At 36.4% G+C, this 18,222-nt stretch overlaps 1 protein-coding gene across 1 annotated transcript in view; it reads right to left on the bottom strand.

Annotated features, from left to right (window-relative positions):
• The window catches only part of PRKG2 (protein kinase cGMP-dependent 2), a 111,975-nt gene that overhangs the window by 62,643 nt on the left and 31,110 nt on the right, over positions 1-18,222 (bottom strand). The window contains exons 3-6 of the mRNA XM_070458247.1: positions 9,431-9,597; positions 8,291-8,404; positions 6,769-6,874; positions 3,079-3,142 (exon numbers count right to left, since the gene is read on the bottom strand). Coding sequence (XP_070314348.1) covers positions 3,079-3,142; positions 6,769-6,874; positions 8,291-8,404; positions 9,431-9,597 — 451 coding nt within the window. The remainder of the gene's footprint in view (positions 1-3,078; positions 3,143-6,768; positions 6,875-8,290; positions 8,405-9,430; positions 9,598-18,222) is intronic.

The following is an 18,222-nucleotide window of genomic DNA, read 5'->3' as shown; positions in this document are numbered from 1 at the left end:
TGGTTCTGGGTGTAATCATTAAATTGAGAAAAAACTCACTGGCTTATGCAAGTGTTAGCAGGAAATATAAGAAAGGAAGATTAGACTTTCCAAAAATGATAAAAAATGGAAATCTTGTGAATGAAGAGACAGACTGTGGCAAACCCAAAATACATGTATTCTTTTCATAACTTTAAACTTCAATAAACCTAAAAATTGTATGGCTAAAGTGTGGATATCTGAGTCCTGACCCCAGAGTTTTTGATTGAGTAAGTGTTGAGGTAGTATGTGGGAACCTGCCTTTTTTTTTTATTGGAGGATAATTGCTTTACAATGTTGAGTTAGCTGCTGCTATACAAAAGCATGAATCAGCTATATGTATACATATATTCCCTTCCTCTTGAGCCTCCCTCTCACCCCCTTCTCCCCAATCCCACCCCTCTGGATCATCATCACAGAGCACCGACTTGAGGTCTCTTGGTAATAGGGCAGGTTTCCACTAGCTATCTATTTTATACATGGTGTATATTTCAATGCTACTCTCTCCATTTGTCCCATCCTCTCCTTCCTCTGCTGTGTCCACACGTCTATTCTCTATTTCTGTGTCCCTATTCCTGCATCATCAGTACCATATTTCTAGAGGGAATCTGCCTTTGAAGCAGCACCACTGATGATCTGATTAAGGACAAGGACATTCCACACTCCCTACCCCCACCCCACTCTTACTACACCTGAAAGAGGCAGGTCAGTGCCAGGGCCACTGGGTCAAATTACCAAATCTCCATAACAAAAAGTTAGGTGACTTTTCCATCCACCGCACACTCAAATCCCACACTTCCTGGATCGATTGCCACCAGAGGAAACAGAAACCGTTCCCTCTCCTTTTATTCTACACAACTGCCAGGCGCAGAAGTCACACTGTCATTTTCATCATCATTAACAGTTACACTGCATTCAGAATCTGTGACATGTTTTAGGATGTGCTTCAGTTAACTCTTAAAACACACCAGTGACATGTTGCTACTCTTTCCACCCTCCTTTTCTCATTAGAACACGAGAAGAGGTTTAAAGGTGATGTCTGCCTCTAGAATTGAATGCTCTCGATGATTTACGCTAAAACAAGAAATGCTTTTGGAATACCGCATATTCAGCCCGTTTGGTCCAGCAGTTCAACAGACAAAGTCTTAACAAACTCATCAGATCTACCGCTTGGTGATGGGAAATTCTGATGCTCCCCCTGCACCCTCTGCACAAAAACTTAAAACCACCCAAATCAACTCCTAAATAGTACACCAGATTCAGCCTGTTTTTCTCAAAGATTATGGAGTCAGTTTGTAGGGCAGCTGGCCCTGGAGTTCAGCGGGGGCTCTGCAACTCCAATGCATTAGTGATTGGCTGCTGTCAAGACCCTGCTGATGAGCTATTAGTCCAAGCTATGCTGGTAAATTATATACTTTTCTTAGTGCTAAATAGATCCCATGACTCTCTTGTTAATCACTTTCGAATTTGAGAATTTTCACACATTACAGTGACACATTTGTTTGCCAGGTATGAATAAAGAGCCCTTTATAAACTGTGCTGCTGTCTGCAAAGGCGAATATATAATAAAGCCTTTCTAGGGTGTTTTAAATGATGAGACTTTCAAACTCGAACTGTGTGTTAATTAATACTAGGTTGGAGACCCCCCCGCTCACCCCCTATATATTCTGTAGCTATTGCCTGTGGCTGCTATAAATATGTCTAATTTACCATTTATTTTTAATGATACTAAATTTTAATATTTGCTGTCAGCATGGAATTCCCCTCTGGTGAATCTACTCTATTAGTATTATATTAAAAACAGATTTCCTTGGTTCACAAAAAAAATACATGGCCTCTCCAGCTTTAAAAAAAAACACTCAGAAATTAGGATGAATTATTAATTTGTAACATCTGTGATTGGGTTATGTTACACTGAGAAAATCCCATGAGATGCAGGCAAGCAGTCCTCTTGAAAATGACTTCATATGTGAGCGCTCTGGGGACACAAGGCCAAGCACTGTGTCACCATGGCCTGTCCTTGATAAATGGCTGGATGGGTTCCATGAATTGTAAATGGAAACATTACTGGTGTCACTTACACTTAAGGATGAAATGGTTGGTGCTCCCTTCTCAACAGATATTAGTTTACGTTGTATATTGTGATTGACAGAGGCATGAATCTGTCAACAATCAGTCTGGAGGGGTTTTTTTTTCTGTCTCCCACTGAGAACAGCTTTATAAAAGCTTAAAGTTGACATGTGATTCCTTTCCTATTCCATACTACCTTTAAATTCCCTAAAAGCCATTTGAGTTTCACTGAAATTAACCCCCCTCCCCCCAAAAAAGTTAGAAGTTATTTACTTTGAATATTAATCTCTGAAGAGGTTTTCATATAATGCACATTATTAGAATCCAAAGTACATGTCAGAAAAGCATTATTCACGAAAAGACTTGACTAGGCTTGGACTAGAACCAACCATCTGTGTGATCCCTAATATGAGTTTTTGAACACGTTCCAATATGCCTCTTTTCCCTAGATGTTAAAATAGGTAAAGTGCTTCTTAAGTGCAGGATTTGTTTGTTTGGTTTTTTTTTTTTCAAATGTCTTTTCATAGCCTAAAGCTTTCAAGTACGGAGTATTTCGTAGCTTGATTCAGAAGCTCGTCAGGAAAGTTCCAATAATATCCTTTCTCTACTCTATTACCTACTTATGCATCACTGACTCCTTCATACTAGGAATACTCTCTAAAGGACTGTGATGTTAACTGGTGAAAATGAAATGCCTCTTGAGTAAGCAGATTAGTTTTATAAAATATACTAAAAAAGATTAAAATATGTAAATCTTTACACATGCAAATCCAATTTTCTTTTATATATTTCATAAGAGTCCCTGAATCCCAATCCAGGCCCTTAATTCAGTGTGAGTTAGCCTAAAGTTTTTCTACTGTGAAAAAGTTTCCTGGTTTCTGTAGACTAGTGATCACCATCTTTTCCTTTTTATTCATTTACAGGGCTAATAATGACAAGATTATACAATCTCTTAATGAAATATATATTTTTTACTTTAAAATTTCTTACCACTTCCAAGCAGTCAATGATCTTGGTTAGTTTATCTTCAGGTAAATTCTTCAGCAAGGATACACTTCAAAATTAAAATGAAACCTTTAATTATCTTCCTGAATTAAACTACAAATACACATCTCTACATAGATTTATATATGCATTTAAAAATATTTTAATTTTTCCAAAGTAAACCTCTGTATATATCATACATAAATAACTAAATTTCAAAAACATATTTCAAATACACTGAAATTATATGATCACATAAAAGAGCAGACATTTATCCTAGGCAAATAAGTAAAAATTGTAAGACACCAAATTTTGTTTGGAGAAAAAAAAATGTTTGCATTTATTGTTGGCTTTCAAAGTGAATCACATCCAGAAATGTGTTCCACATCTCAATATCTCTTTTATTAGCATGAATGAGGTCCTCCACTTCCAGAGGAGGATCAGATTTTCATCTAAATCCTGTAATTAAGTTAAGACTGAATCCAGGGGGAACATAGGAATTAGCATGGAAATGATCTTTGATTATTAGTCATATTGTACAACCTTTTAAAATTAATTGTAGCCACAGGCATGTAATAAGAAAATTTTTACAGATAATAATAATAAACAGAAGGAAAAGAACACTGAAATTATTTGAAAAAACAAAAACAAAAATTCCACTCAGTATTATTAACTAATCAATATGATTAAATTGTACTTTTAAAGAAATTTCTACTTTACCCATTTTCACTCAGGACTGTTGATAGAATTTCTGTGAAGTAAACACTTTTTTCTTACCATCTAAAATTTGACACCGCTAAGGAAAAAAATGATGCTCCTCCATAAATACACAATTGGGTCTAATTTTCAAAACGAGAGCTCTAAACTGATTCTTTTTTTTTTTTTTTCATTTATTTTTATTAGTTGGAGGCTAATACTTTACAATATCTAAACTGATTCTTGCACAGTGCTTCAGGAGGCATGTAGCCAGGAGCTGTGTCTAAGAACTTTTGCATCTGAATCATTTGTAATTGCCAAGCACTGGAACACCCCCAGTGGTAGAGCAGTGAATGTACTGTGGTTGAGTCAGATGACAGAACTCTACAATAGAAGAAATGACTGCAGTAACCAAGTAGATGAAACTTAATAAAAGGAATTAAGCAAAAAAATGACTTGCAAAAATAATGCCAATTTTGTAAAATTCAAAACTAGGCCAAACCAAGCTATGGGCAAAATAATAAGGAATACCAAGTAGATGAACCTTCATAAAAGGTATTGAGTAAAAAAAATTGACTTGCAAAAATAATACCAATTTTGTAAAGTTCAAAAGTAAGCTAAACCAAGCTAGAGGCAAAATAATAAGAAATACCAAGGTTATGATTACCAAACTTCAGATTACAGACTAATCCAAGGAGAGGAGATACCCCAAGGAAGGCTAGAACATGACCACAGGAGAGCATATGAGAACCCCATCAGCACTGCTAACTGTCTACTTATATGGGGCAGTAGCTTGATGGCACTCATTCTGTTATTATATCTTATAACTTACATATGTACTGTGCATCATTTGATATATGTCAAATATTTCATAACATGCTCAGTCACTCAGTAGGGTCTGACTCTTTGCAAACTATGGACTGTAGCTTGCCAGGCTCCTTCAGTCCATGGGATTTTTCAGGCAAGAATACTGGAGTGGGTTGCCATTTCCTCCTCCAGGCAATCTTCCCAACCCAGGGATTGAAACCGCATCTCCTATACTGCAGGTGGATTCTTTACCACTGAGCCACTGGGAAAGAAAATGTAAATGGAAAAAGAGCTTGTTGTATATTATGAAGCAAAGACAAATGTATTTCTCTAATATGTCTTCTTACAGATGAAAAGGTAAAAGGGTTAACCAGGACCTTTTTTTCCGTATAGTGACATTTACTGCAAGGGAATACTTTTTGTTCCTTTGGTTTAATTGATTAGCATATGCCAATTATGAAAGTTCTAATTCTGGTCCAAACTGGGATCTATAATATTAGTGAAAAATATCTCCTATGAGCTTATCACCCTTGGGGGTTGGTAAGGAAATTAATATGAGAAAAAAATCTTTAGTCTGTCTCCCATCTATGAAGGCACAGATAAGGTTTATCTTGTTCACCACTGAATTCACCATGTTTAGGCCTGGAATACATATTGGTTGAAAAAATGTATGAATGAGATAACAAAAGAAAAAAGGAAAGTAAAAAGGAAGGAAGGACCGTGCACTAGTAAATTCTCCCGAGTTCCTTCCACTAAGGCAGAATACAGTAGATTTCAAGGTAATGAACCACTAATGCCTAGCAGCTCAGGTTTTATCTCAGATATGATGCAACCCATAGACACTGGTTATTTATATATCCTCGTTTGGTCCTTGCATTAGTTTTAAATACAGATCTGTGGTGTTCAGTTGCTGGATTTTGAGATAACCTGTGGCTCAGACAGTAAAGAATCTACCTGCAATGCAGGAGACCCAGGTTCAATCTCTGGGTCGCAAAGATCCCCTGGAGAAGGAAATGGCAACCCACTCCAGTATTCTTGCTTGGAGAATTCCATGGACAGAAGAGCCTGGTGGGCTACAGTCCATGGAGTGGCAAAGAGTCAGACACAACTGAGCAACTAACACAAATACTCAGGTAGACCCTACAACCTGATGGCTAAGGCGATGATTAGCATATAGGTAAGGCACCTGCTTGTCATTACTGCAGCTCTCTTCCAGGAGTTATTATTGTGTCTGGGAAAGAACATCAAAGAGAGTCCACATGAAAAACCTCAATGCCTGCAATGTTCTACTGATTAACAATGCCTCCACTCCGTATTCACTGAGTCCTCACTATGGGCTAGGCACTGCACACTCCTAAAATCACTGACTCTGCAGGATAGTTATACAAGATAAACTTTATACTTAAAAAGAACTCAGAATTTACTTTTGAAAACTGTAGGATATTTTATTATCAGTTATCATAGGTTACGGATTGTTAGAGTACACATTGCAGCTTCAGAGACTGTCAAATCTCCCCCGAAACACACAGAAAGATTTTAAATAAGAAACTTACATTTTCCAAAAAATGTTTTTAATGTGTTGCTGACTTTTTTTAGCTATAGGTACTTGTTTCTCTATAATGCATCTAAGTAGTTGGGGGTTCAGAACAGTTTACAAAATGCATATGTTTCAAGGCTCCATGTCATGATGGCAAGCATAGTAACATTTTTGGCAAATTAATTTACTACAAATAATAGTCATTAGGAAGATAGTGTGGCTATACCAATGAGAAAATGTCTCAGGTAAAGCAAATAAGGACAGTAAAATAATTTAATATTATTTTAAACAAAGCATTATTACCTCGTTATCGACTTTCAAATTATAGGATATCTTTAAAAGTCAACTGAGCAACCCAAATGAATATTTTAGGAATTTTTTTGGACATTATTCTATACTATATGAAATGACTCCATCAACACAAGGGCAAAATTAGCAAGAGAAATAAATCAGTGAAAAGGCTAATGGGAATGAAACACAAATTTTCATATACAGTGGCATTTACTGCAAGAAAATACTTGTGTTCCTTTGGCTTAATCATGTGGAAAACACTTAAATAAAAAAAGCTATAGTAAAATAATTACTCTGATAAAACCAACATACCCACAGTATTGCTAGACTACCTTCTCTTTCTGCCGTCAATGCGTTACTCTTACCTTCTGAGGAAGTTTCTGTACTGTTCATCTCTAGCTTGAGCTGTCCTTCTCATTATATTCTGGAATACCTCTCGATCTAGTGCCCATGTTTTAACATTGGTAATAGCTTTAGAAAAATCAAGAAAATAACAAAACACTGTTGAGCTCTTACATTAAGAAAACATTCCAAAATGTTAATCGATAAATTTATCATGTACTGTCATAAAATTATCTTTCTTGGAAAACGCATTATTTAAACATGCAAAATGGAAGGAAGTAGTGATGTAAAGAGTAGGTAATTTTATAAAATCATTTTTGGCTTTGAAATGAACCATGATTTGGAAGTGAGCAGCAAAAGATTTACATTCTAATTATGTTTGCTTAGGATGATATTAAAATTAGTTTGCAATTTTTAATTACACACTGCATCATCGGGATGTATTTTAGATTTGGGCTGTGATACAAAAGAAAGCCAGCCAGCCTGCATCTATTCCAGAAAGTGAAGAATTCACAAGCAGATAATTGAAAGCTAAAGGTCTCTGCTTGTGAGTCTGTTTTTATGTCTTTTTATGTTGTTTAGACACCGTTGCTAACGAGAGCCAATATATTTTAAGAATCTCTATGGTTACTTTTACATAAAATATATAAAATCACTTTCAAAGAGATTATGCAAGACAGTTTTTGAGACAGCCTTTTCATAGGAAAGACATTAAAAGCAAGAATATAATCTAAAAAGGAAGAGCAGTAAAAGTAGTCACTCCAAAAAATCTATATGAAATTATGATAGTGAGTTTTTTTTTTTTATAGCAGTGATGAGAGCCTACAGAATAAACCAAATCAAAATCTCTTGTTTACTAAACTTTAGAGTGAATTAGAATTATTTTGACACTCTTGTTAAAGATCCCTGGGCCCCATTGCCAGAGATTGTTTGGAGTGGAGCCTTAGAATCTGCATTTTTATCAAATACTGCAACAATGTTCACACAGATAACCTAGTCTCAAACACTGAGAAACACTAGATCTAAGTTAATTCAGAAAACATGATATGACCATAAATAAAGTCAATAAAAACAAGAACCCTAAAGAGAAGCAATTGAACTAATCTCAGAAATCACTCAGGAAAACTCTCATTAATTAATTCATATCCTTTTTGATATTTACACATTTTATTGGTATAATTACTTGTTCTGATTTATAATAGGGTCATCACCTCATGGAGAATAGAAAGCAAACATTCTGGATGAGCCAAGACAAATATCTACATAGTAAAAAGTTGACATTGGTAACTAAAGCAAATACTAGAATCAATTATGTTTAAAGCCATATTCATATTTTAAATACAGGTATCCAATGGAAAGGTTTCTTTAAGCTTGAATCATTCAGACAAGTGCTTCAATATAAATCCTTTTATGAGCACTGCCTTTCTATTAATAAAAGCATAAGGGGCACAACAGAAGACAAAAAGACTCAGGATGCAACAGTGACTTTGATTGTCTTTAACACTGTGCAGCAATTGAAAACTACAGCATTTCTTCTTCTGTTACCTTTCACAGAGGCAGTTCTTGTACAGTTGTATAAAATGGCTAGCTCCCCAAACGTGGTCCACATAGGGATGGATGACAGCAGTTTCTCCCCTTGGAACACCTCTAGTCGACCCTCTATCCAGTAGAACGTAAGAAAACACAAATAATCAAAATCCACTGAGATTCCATAAATTAAAATAAAACAAGCAGAAGGTACACAAAGCGTCCAGGTGAGATATCGTACGATTCTCATTAGATTAAAGTGGTTAGGAATGCAGACTGAAGCCCACTCTCTATTAGTTGATTAGCATAAAGAGGTACCCACTCTGCATGGGATCCTTGACAATAACAGAGATAAATTAATAACATTTACTTCATATGGTGGTGATAAGTAAGAAGTAATAAATGAAGTCACTAAGAAAAATGCTTGAGAAAAATAATAGCAAGAGAATTAAAAGACAAGCCACAGACCGAGAGAAAATATCTTTTTTGCAAAAGATACATCTGATAAAAAACTGTTTTACAAAATACATTAATGCAAAGAACTCGTAAAATTCTTCAATAAGAAAACAGCCCAGTTAAAACACAGACCAAAGACTTTAACAGATACTCACCAAAGAAGACATACAGATGGCAAATAAGCTTATGGAGAGATACTCCACATCACATTTATCAGGGGAAAACAAATTAAAACAACAGTGAAATATGACTCTACCCCTAATAGAATGGCCAAAATTGAGAACATTGACAACACCACGTGTTGGAGAGGACGTGGAGCAATGGGAACTATCATACACTGCTGCTGGGAATGCAAAGTGGTACACCCAATTTGAAACGGTTTGGTGGTTGCTTACAAAATTAAACACACTCTCACCATACAGGATTAACTGGTTAAAGTTGTAAACACATGGGTATGCTGAAAGGAGATCTCTCTATTAAATACTCAGTAGGATGCTGGACATATAGAAAGCATTCTATAAATACTAATTATTAACATCAGGATGATTTGACCAACAAATATTACTATTTCATGAACTCAATCTGTTACGCTTTCTACAAATAGAACAACCAATTTTGCATTTTTATAAATATGTGCAAAAAATCATTAAACAAAAGGCAATTATTTGTTATATGATAACTGTAAAAATCTGTGAAACCCACCTGCCAGTACAAAGATATGGTTTCCTGGTTCTCCTTGCTTAATAATGTAACTCCCTTGCTGGTAGTTTCTCCCATACATGCATTCCACCATGTCTTTGATCTGTTGAGGATCCAATCTCTTCAGAAACTGATTTTTATTAAGGGCATCTGTAATGAGCTTCTTCTCACTGATGTAATGGAAAGGAAATGTTGAGTTACAATTAGTGAAAAATATCTTTATTCTTAATATTACTACCCATGTCTTTACAACTTTAACCAGTTAATCCTAAAGGATTTCAGCCCTGAATATGCATTGGAAGGACTGATGCTGAAGCTGAAGCACCAATACTTTGGCCACCTGATGTGAAGAGCAGACTCACTGGGAAAGACCCTGATGCTGGGAAAGACTGAAGGCAGGAGGAGAAGAGGGTGACAGAGGATGAGATGGTTGGAAGGCATCACCGACTCAATGAACATGAGTTTCAGCCAACCCTAGGAGACAGTGAAGGACAGGGAAGCCTGGTGTGCTGCAGTCCACAGGGTCCCAGAGTCGGACACGACTTGCAGCTGAATAACAACAATAACAATTTACAACTTTTCTGGCAAGGACAAAAATTCTTTTCTAGCTCCAGCAACACTTGACCCTTATAACTATCATTCATTATGTGGAAGTTCTTTGAAAATATCTTTGAATATTTTTCTGTTAATCATGATGAAATCAATTTTATCATCACTCTTAATTGTCATCATCACAAATGTAGTAATCGTCAAGATCTCTAGGTGCAATACTAACGGACATATGATTTTTAAATGGAAAAGGGGCAGGTCTATTTGATAGAAGGTTATGTAAGAGTCTGTTCATTCATTAGTGTATACACACATCTAATTCTTGTGGTGCTAGTCATAAAACCCTCACTAGTATTTTGTAAGATAATGACTATTTCTACTTTTACATAAATAGATTAAAAGCTGGGCTTCCCAGGTGGCACTAGCAGTAAAGAACCTGCCTGTCAAATGCAGGAGACTTAAGAAATGGCGGTTCGATCCCTGGGTCGGAAAGATCACTTGGAGGAGGGCATGGCAATCCATTCCAGTATTCTTGCCTTGAGAATCCCATGGACAGAGGAGCCTGGCGGGCTACGGTCCATAGGGTCGCAAAGAGTTGGACACGACTAAAGGACAGAGCATGCACACACAAACTCAAAGCTGAAAAGCAATTATCCCCCCACCCCCACCCCCAGAATTTAAATCTAGTCTATGAGTCTGAAGTCTGTGCTGCTTCCATTCCATCTCTTTCTTCTCAACTGGAGAAGTCGCCTCCCCTGGGACTCATAAGGTTTTATCAGACATAAAGGGTGATAGTGACAGTTTGGTTTTACTTATATTTTGACTCTTAGTATGCCTAGACTAGACAGAACCTACATTTACAATCTCACAGCATATTTAGTCCCCAAATCAGAGGTCCATTTGTTGATAATCCTAGAACACTTCAGTTTCTTTTGGAAAAGAAGTAGCTCAAAGCAATTACCTAATCATCGTCACCATAAATTTCAAATGTTCTAATTAGCATATTTTATTGGTAGTTATCTAAGAATTATGTGCTGGAAGAAAAGTTGCCTGTGGGCTAAGTCAGAAACTTTACATAATATATTTGCATTCACTCAAATACAGTGTGTTTTTTTTTTTTAATCAGAGTTTTTTCCTGTATTTTTCATTCAAACTCTCTCCCATTCCTAGCTTTGTTGTGTAAAAATTGTGATCTTTTCTACACAGCAAGTTCTCAAGGGATTTCTCTGGGAGTCCAGTGGTTAGGATTCAGCACTTTTACTGCCAGGGCCCAGGGTTCAATCCCTGGTTGGGGAACTAAGACCTCACATGCCTCATGGTGTAGCCAAATTTAAAACAAAAGAAAGAAAGAAGATTCTCCAACCCAAAGTGAAAGTTCATGGAATTAGTACTTTATGATCCTCTTCATCAAGTCATAGGCTCCATGAAGGAAAAAAACAGTCCTGTATAGAAACTGCTTCTTCCCTATAGTGACTCCATCAGCCTCAGAGGCATCCAGACTCTCAGAGTACCTTGAAAACTTCCTTCCTCTTTCATATAATCTATCACCAAATCTTGTAAGTTCTCTTTACAAAATATCACTGTTATCCATTCTAGTTTCCACTTCCAAGGATGTCACCACATCCAAGAAAAAGGTTCTTAGGTCTGGATAATTTTAACAGCTTCCTTTTGGTTTTTCAGCATCTAATCTCTTACCCATGTCAGTCAGTTCAGTCACTCAGTCGTTTCTGACTCTTTGAGACCCCATGGACTGCAGCACACCAGGCTTCCCTGTCCATCACCAACTCCCAGAGCTTAATCAAACTCATGTCCATCGAGTCAGTGACGTCATTCAACCATAAGTCCTCTGTCATCTGCTTCTCCTCCTGCCTTCAATCTTTCCCAGCATCAAGGTCTTTTCCAATGACTCAGGTCTTCGCATCAGGTGGCCAAAGGATTGGAGTTTAGGCTTCAGCATCAGTCCTTCCAATGAATACTCAGGACTGATTTCCTTTAGGATGGACTGATTTGATATCCTTGCCATCCAAGGGACTCTCAAGAGTCTTCTCCAACACCACAGTTCAAAAGCATCAAATTTTTGGCACTCAGCTTTCTTTATGGTCTGACTTTCACATCCATACATGACTACTAGAAAAACCATAGCTTTGACTAGACAGAACTTTGTCAGCAAAGTAATGTCTCTGCTTTTTAATATGCTGTCTAGGTTGGTCATAGCTTTTCTTTCAAGAAGCAAGTGTCTTTTAATTTCATGGTAATTACTTACCCCTGTAAGTGGTAATTACTTACCCCTGTAGTCCATCCTATACCACACTATCAGATTAATTTTGGTAAAAAACTGGTAAACACACACACACACACACACACACACACACACACACATCTTGACACACACTGTCAGTTTCAGTTCAGTCAGTTCAGTCGCTCAGTCGTGTCCAACTCTTTGCAACCCCATGGACTGCAGCATGCCAGGCCTCCCTGTCCATCACCAACTCCTGGAGTTTACCCAAACTCATGTCCATTGAGTCAGTGATGCCAACCAACCATCTCATCCTCTGTCGTCCCCTTCTCCTCCCACCCTTAATCTTTCCCAGCATCAAGGTCTTTTCCAATGACTCAGTTCTTCAAATCAGGTGGCCAAGGGATTGGAGTTTCAGCTTCAGCATCAGTCCTTCCAACAAATAGTCAGGACTGATTTCCTTTAGGATGGACTGGTTGGATCTCCTTGCAGTCCAAGGGACTCTCAAGAGTCTTCTCCAACACCACAGTTCAAAAGTGTCAATTCTTTGGCACTCCACTTTCTTTATAGTCCAACTCTATCAGATTAATTTTGGTAAAAACCTGACTTCACTCTGATCTCATTCTTCCTTTATCCACTAAAACAATTAATTCACTCAATTAATATAAAGTGAAAAAAGACTGTTCTTGGGGGAAATCTGTGAACAATACCATAAAAGCTCAAGCTTTCACAAGCCTTTCATGCTAGTGTCATATTCCAGCAAGTATTTCCTCAATGCCCACATATCCCAATTTCCCAAAACATGTTCCCAGAAGCACTGTTCCTTTATAAACAAAAATTTGTTGAGTTTAGACAATTTTGGGAATTCACCATGCACACTTTAAAGTTTCAAAGAAATCTTGCAGTAAACAAATCTGTTTAAATCAATGTTTTCCAAACCTCAACATCTTCTTTATTTCTTGGTCTGGCTTAGCTTCTATTAACATTGCATGGAAATATTATGAAAAGACTTTTGCCCATAGAAGAAAATCAACATCCCACAATGTGGTATGCCCACATTTCTCATCACATGCATCCACTCTATATATCCAGTACTTACTCCCTAAAACAAATCCTTTGTTACAGATAGACTGGTGACCTCATTGTCTCCTAAGCCTGCCAACTTCATCTTCAGACTTGGCATATGTATTCTCCTTGAACTTAACTTAGTTTCTTTCCCCCTCGACCTACCAAATATTATACATCTAACAAGAAATCCATTATGACTGATGCTACCTGCATAAAGTAGCTGACACACCCTTTTATTCTATCCCAAACTCCTAGAATATGTGTTTTTATGCCCATTCACCTCAACAAATTTACTAAGCATTTACTGAAGACATAAAAAGCAATTCAGCATAGTCCATAGCCTCAAAGAGTTTCTAGATCCTTTTAACTTAGTTTAGTACATAAACACATTATAATATTCTTTTAGAAAAGAGTTCTATGAGTTTTTCTCCAAAGTAATTCATAAATTCTTGGACAAGTGAGTCTTATCTTGAATTTTCTGTTTACAAAGCTACATACAGTAGTGATTAAGTGTATGAACTTTGCCACTCTTCTCTAACTATGATATAGGCCAGCCATTATAAGCACAGCTCTCCCTGCTCACATGAAACAAGTATAAAAGCTGATTGAAATATATATTTACAAACCTGCTTGATAGCATTGGAGACCTATCAACACAGCAACAGCTTGATGAAGGATGATCAACAGAGAACATGAACTTGACATTCACCTCTTCTTTTCCCTTTAAGGCATCTACTGATTTGTAGGCAGCACTGAGCAGAGTTTTGGAAGCCTCAAAGACTTTGGAAGACACAAGTCAGTGTTTAAGACACACCAAGATAAAGGAAACTATAAGCAGGGTGAAAAGACAGCCCTCAGATTGGGAGAAAATAATAGCAAACGAAGCAACAGACAAAGGATTAATCTCAAAAATATACAAGCACTCCTCCAGCTCAACTCCAGAAAATTAATGACCCAATCAAAAAATGGGCCAAAGAACTAAACAGACATTTCTCCAAGGAAGACATACAGATGGCTAAAAAACACATGAAAAGATGCTCAACATCACTCATTATCAGAGAAATGCAAATCAAAACCACAATGAGGTACCATTACACGCCAGTCAGGATGGCTGCTATCCAAAAGTCTACAAGCAATAAATGCTAGAGAGGGTGTGGAGAAAAGGGAACCTTCTTTACACTGTTGGTGGGAATGCAAACTAGTACAGCCGCTATGGAAAACAGTGTGGAGATTTCTTAAAAAACTGGAAATAGAACTGCCATATGACCCAGCAATCCCACTTCTGGGCATACACACCGAGGAAACCAGATCTGAAAGAGACACGTGCACCCCAATGTTCATCGCAGCACTGTTTATCATAGCCAGGACATGGAAGCAACCTAGATGCCCATCAGCAGACGAATGGATGAGGAAGCTGTGGTACATATACACCATAGAATATTACTCAGCCATTAAAAAGAATTCATTTGAATCAGTTCTAATGAGATGGATGAAACTGGAGCCCATTATACAGAGTGAAGTAAGCCAGAAAGATAAAGACCATTACAGTACACTAACACATATATATGGAATTTAGAGAGATGGTAACGATAACCCTATATGCAAAACAGAAAAAGAGACTCAGATGTATAGAACAGACTTCTGGACTCTGTGGGAGAAGGCAAGGGTGGGATGTTTCAAGAGAACAGCATCGAAACATGTATACTATCTAAAGTGAAACAGATCACCAGCCCAGGTTGGATGCATGAGACAAGTGCTCGGACCTGGTGCACTGGGAAGACCCAGAGGGTTCGGGTGGAGAGGGAGGTGGGAGGGGGGATCGGGATGGGGAACACATGTAAATCCATGGCTGATTCATGTCAATGTATGACAAAACCCACTACAATATTGTAAAGTAATTAGCCTCCAACTAATAAAAAAAAAAAAAAAGACACACCAAGATAGATCCTAGTAAACCTAGGATTACAGATGGGACATCAAAAGAGCTGTAACCTAGAAGTAATTAATGACTAACCCAAACAGGAATAAAAGAACAAAAAACTAACTTTAAAACTACAAATCCTATTTTGCCTAAAATTATTTGCCCCTGCTTAACTGCCTGTGAGAAGCAAAGGTAAATCTTCCCGTAAGACGTTTACAGAATCTAGGGCTCAAATTTTCTCTACATTTTTTCTATATTGAATACCTGGCATGACATAAAAAATTACCAGGCATACCAGGAGAAAAGATCAAATGGAAGGAAATGAAAACAAAAAAGACAACAGAAACAGATCCACAGTAGATTAAAAAATTGTATGTATCAGGTAAAAACTGTAGTATAACTATGTTTAAGACAATCAAGGATAAAATGTAAAATGTCAACTGAGAAAATGTATCTTTTTATGAATCATATAGAGATTCTAGAATTTTTTTCATTTATTTTTATTAGTTGGAGGCTAATTACAATATTGTAGAGATTCTAGAATTTAAACATATAATACCTGAAGTTTAGAACTCAATAGATGGTTTTAAAATTTAATAAATCACAGCCAAAAAAGATTAGAAAATTAATTGGGCAGGCAGAATATATCCAGATAGAAGACTGGATAGAATCTAGGATAGAAAGAAGAACAATAAAAACAAAAGCAAAACATAGGAGACATATAAAGCATGACAGAGAAGTTGAGCATATATGTAACTGGGCCCCAAAGAAAGGAAAAAAATTAGTCTGAAACAATCTATGAAAGCATCATATCTAAGAATTTTCTTAAATCAGTGAAAATGTATCAAGCTATGGACATGATGCACAACAAGTGCCAAATAAAATATATACATAAAAAAGCATGTTTAGTCCCATCATAGCTAAATCATTGAAAACCAATACAAAAGAAAAATCTATAAAGCAGCTAGAAAAAACAGGCATTATTACCTTCAAATGACCAATAATAGGACTGACTTACTCGCCAACATAAATTATGGAGACCAAAAGACAATGGAATATTTTCAAAGTGCTTCAGAATGCCTAGTTCAATATCTTTACCCAGTGAAAAGAGCCTTTAAAAATTAAAGGAAAATGAATACATATTCCAAATACAATTCCACTGGCAACAGACTTAACAGAGAACAAAAATGATCCCAGATGTTAGAAGAAAGAAAGAACAGGAAAAGTAAAATGTGGGTGACTAAAGGAAGCTCATCTTCACAAAAGAGTAATAATAATACCTTGTACAGGGGGCTTCCCTAGTAGTCAAGGGGCTAAGTCTCTGTGCTCCCAATGCAGGGGGGCCTGGGTTGAATTCCTGGTCAGTGAACTAGAGCCCACATGCTGCAGTTAAGAGTTTGCATGCCACAGCTAAAAGATCTCACATGCCACAACTATTCATAAGACCTGGGGCAGCCAAAAAAATAAAAATAAATATTTAAAAAATAAGAATAACACCTTGTAGAGTTTGATATACATGATAAATGTATGAAAACAAGAGCCAAAATTGCATGATCAGTAAATGGAGTTAATATAAATTTAAGGTCTCAGTATTGATAAAGCTACTAGTTTATACTGGAAATTGAATACATTAAGAATGTATGTTACAATTTGGGTAACTCCTACAAGATTAGTCTAAAAATCTTTAGAAAGCTAACAGAAGAGAAAATGGAATAATAAATATACTTAATTAATTCAAGAAAATGGGAGGTAGAGAAAAAAGAAATCAAAGTGAAACAAATAGTAAGATGCTAAAGTTAAACCCAAACATTTTTTGTTTACATTAAATATCTCAATTAAAAAACCAGATTGTCAGATTCATAAAAACAAAGAAAGACAATACCAAGTGTATGTTGCTTATAAGAGGTATACCTTAAAGATAATGATATAGAAAACTTCAAAATAGAAAGGCAGAAAATGATATACTATGTAACACCAACTATAGGAATGGGTGTGTTTTAGTCACTCAGTCATGTCCAACTCTTTTCAACCCTATGGCCTGTAGCCCGCCAGGCCCCTCTGTCCATGGAATTCTGCAGGCAAGAATACTGGAGTAGGTAGCCATTCCCTTCTCCAGGAGATCTTCCAGACCCAAGGATCAAATCCCGGTCTTTTGCATTATTGGCAGATTCTTTACAGTCTGAGCCACCAGAGAACCCCAATTATAGGCAAACCACAGAGATATCACAGGTTCAGTTCCAGACAGCCACAATAAAACAAATATTGTAACAAAGTGAGTCACATAAATGTTTTGGTTTATCAGAGCATATAAAAGTTATCTTTACACTATATTGTAGACTATTAAGTGGGCAATAGCATTATGTCTAAAAAAATGTACACACATTAATTAAAAAATACTTTCTTGTGAAACCATGCTAACCGTCATCTGAGCCTTCAGTAACTCACAGTAGTAATATCAAAGATCACTGATCACAGATCACCATAACAAATACAGTAATAAAAAGTTTGAAATACTGTGAGAATTATCAAATTGTGATGCAAAGATAAGAAGTGAGCAAACTGTTGGAAAAATGGGGCACCTACAGACTTGATGAACGTGGGGTTGTCACAAATTTTCAATCTGCAAAAAATGCAGTATCTTAAAGTGCAATAAAGTGAATGCACAATAAAACAAGTTCTGCCTATGTAAAGAAAATTTTCCTTGATACAGGAAAGTAGGCTTTAATGAAAGATACTATTCCTAGAAACAAAGAGCAATATTTTATATTGATAGCATCAAGTAGATACATATATTTTAAATCTTTATCCATCTAATTAGATGTCATCAAATTAACAAAAAAAACAACTGACAAAATTAAAAGAAGAAATAGACAAACACAACCATTTTGGGAGATTTAACACATCGCTCTAAGTAACTAATAGAATAAGCAGGCAAAAATTAGTTAGAAAATAGAAGATCTAAACACTCTACTATCAAACTTTACTTAATCTCTTGACCTAATTGACATTTTAAAAAGCTGT

This window comes from Odocoileus virginianus, chromosome 29, assembly GCF_023699985.2.
Source record: "Odocoileus virginianus isolate 20LAN1187 ecotype Illinois chromosome 29, Ovbor_1.2, whole genome shotgun sequence".
NCBI classification, from domain to species: domain Eukaryota; kingdom Metazoa; phylum Chordata; class Mammalia; order Artiodactyla; family Cervidae; genus Odocoileus; species Odocoileus virginianus.
The sequence above is the reverse complement of the archived record's forward strand: the minus strand, read 5'-3'. Positions and strand labels throughout refer to the sequence as shown.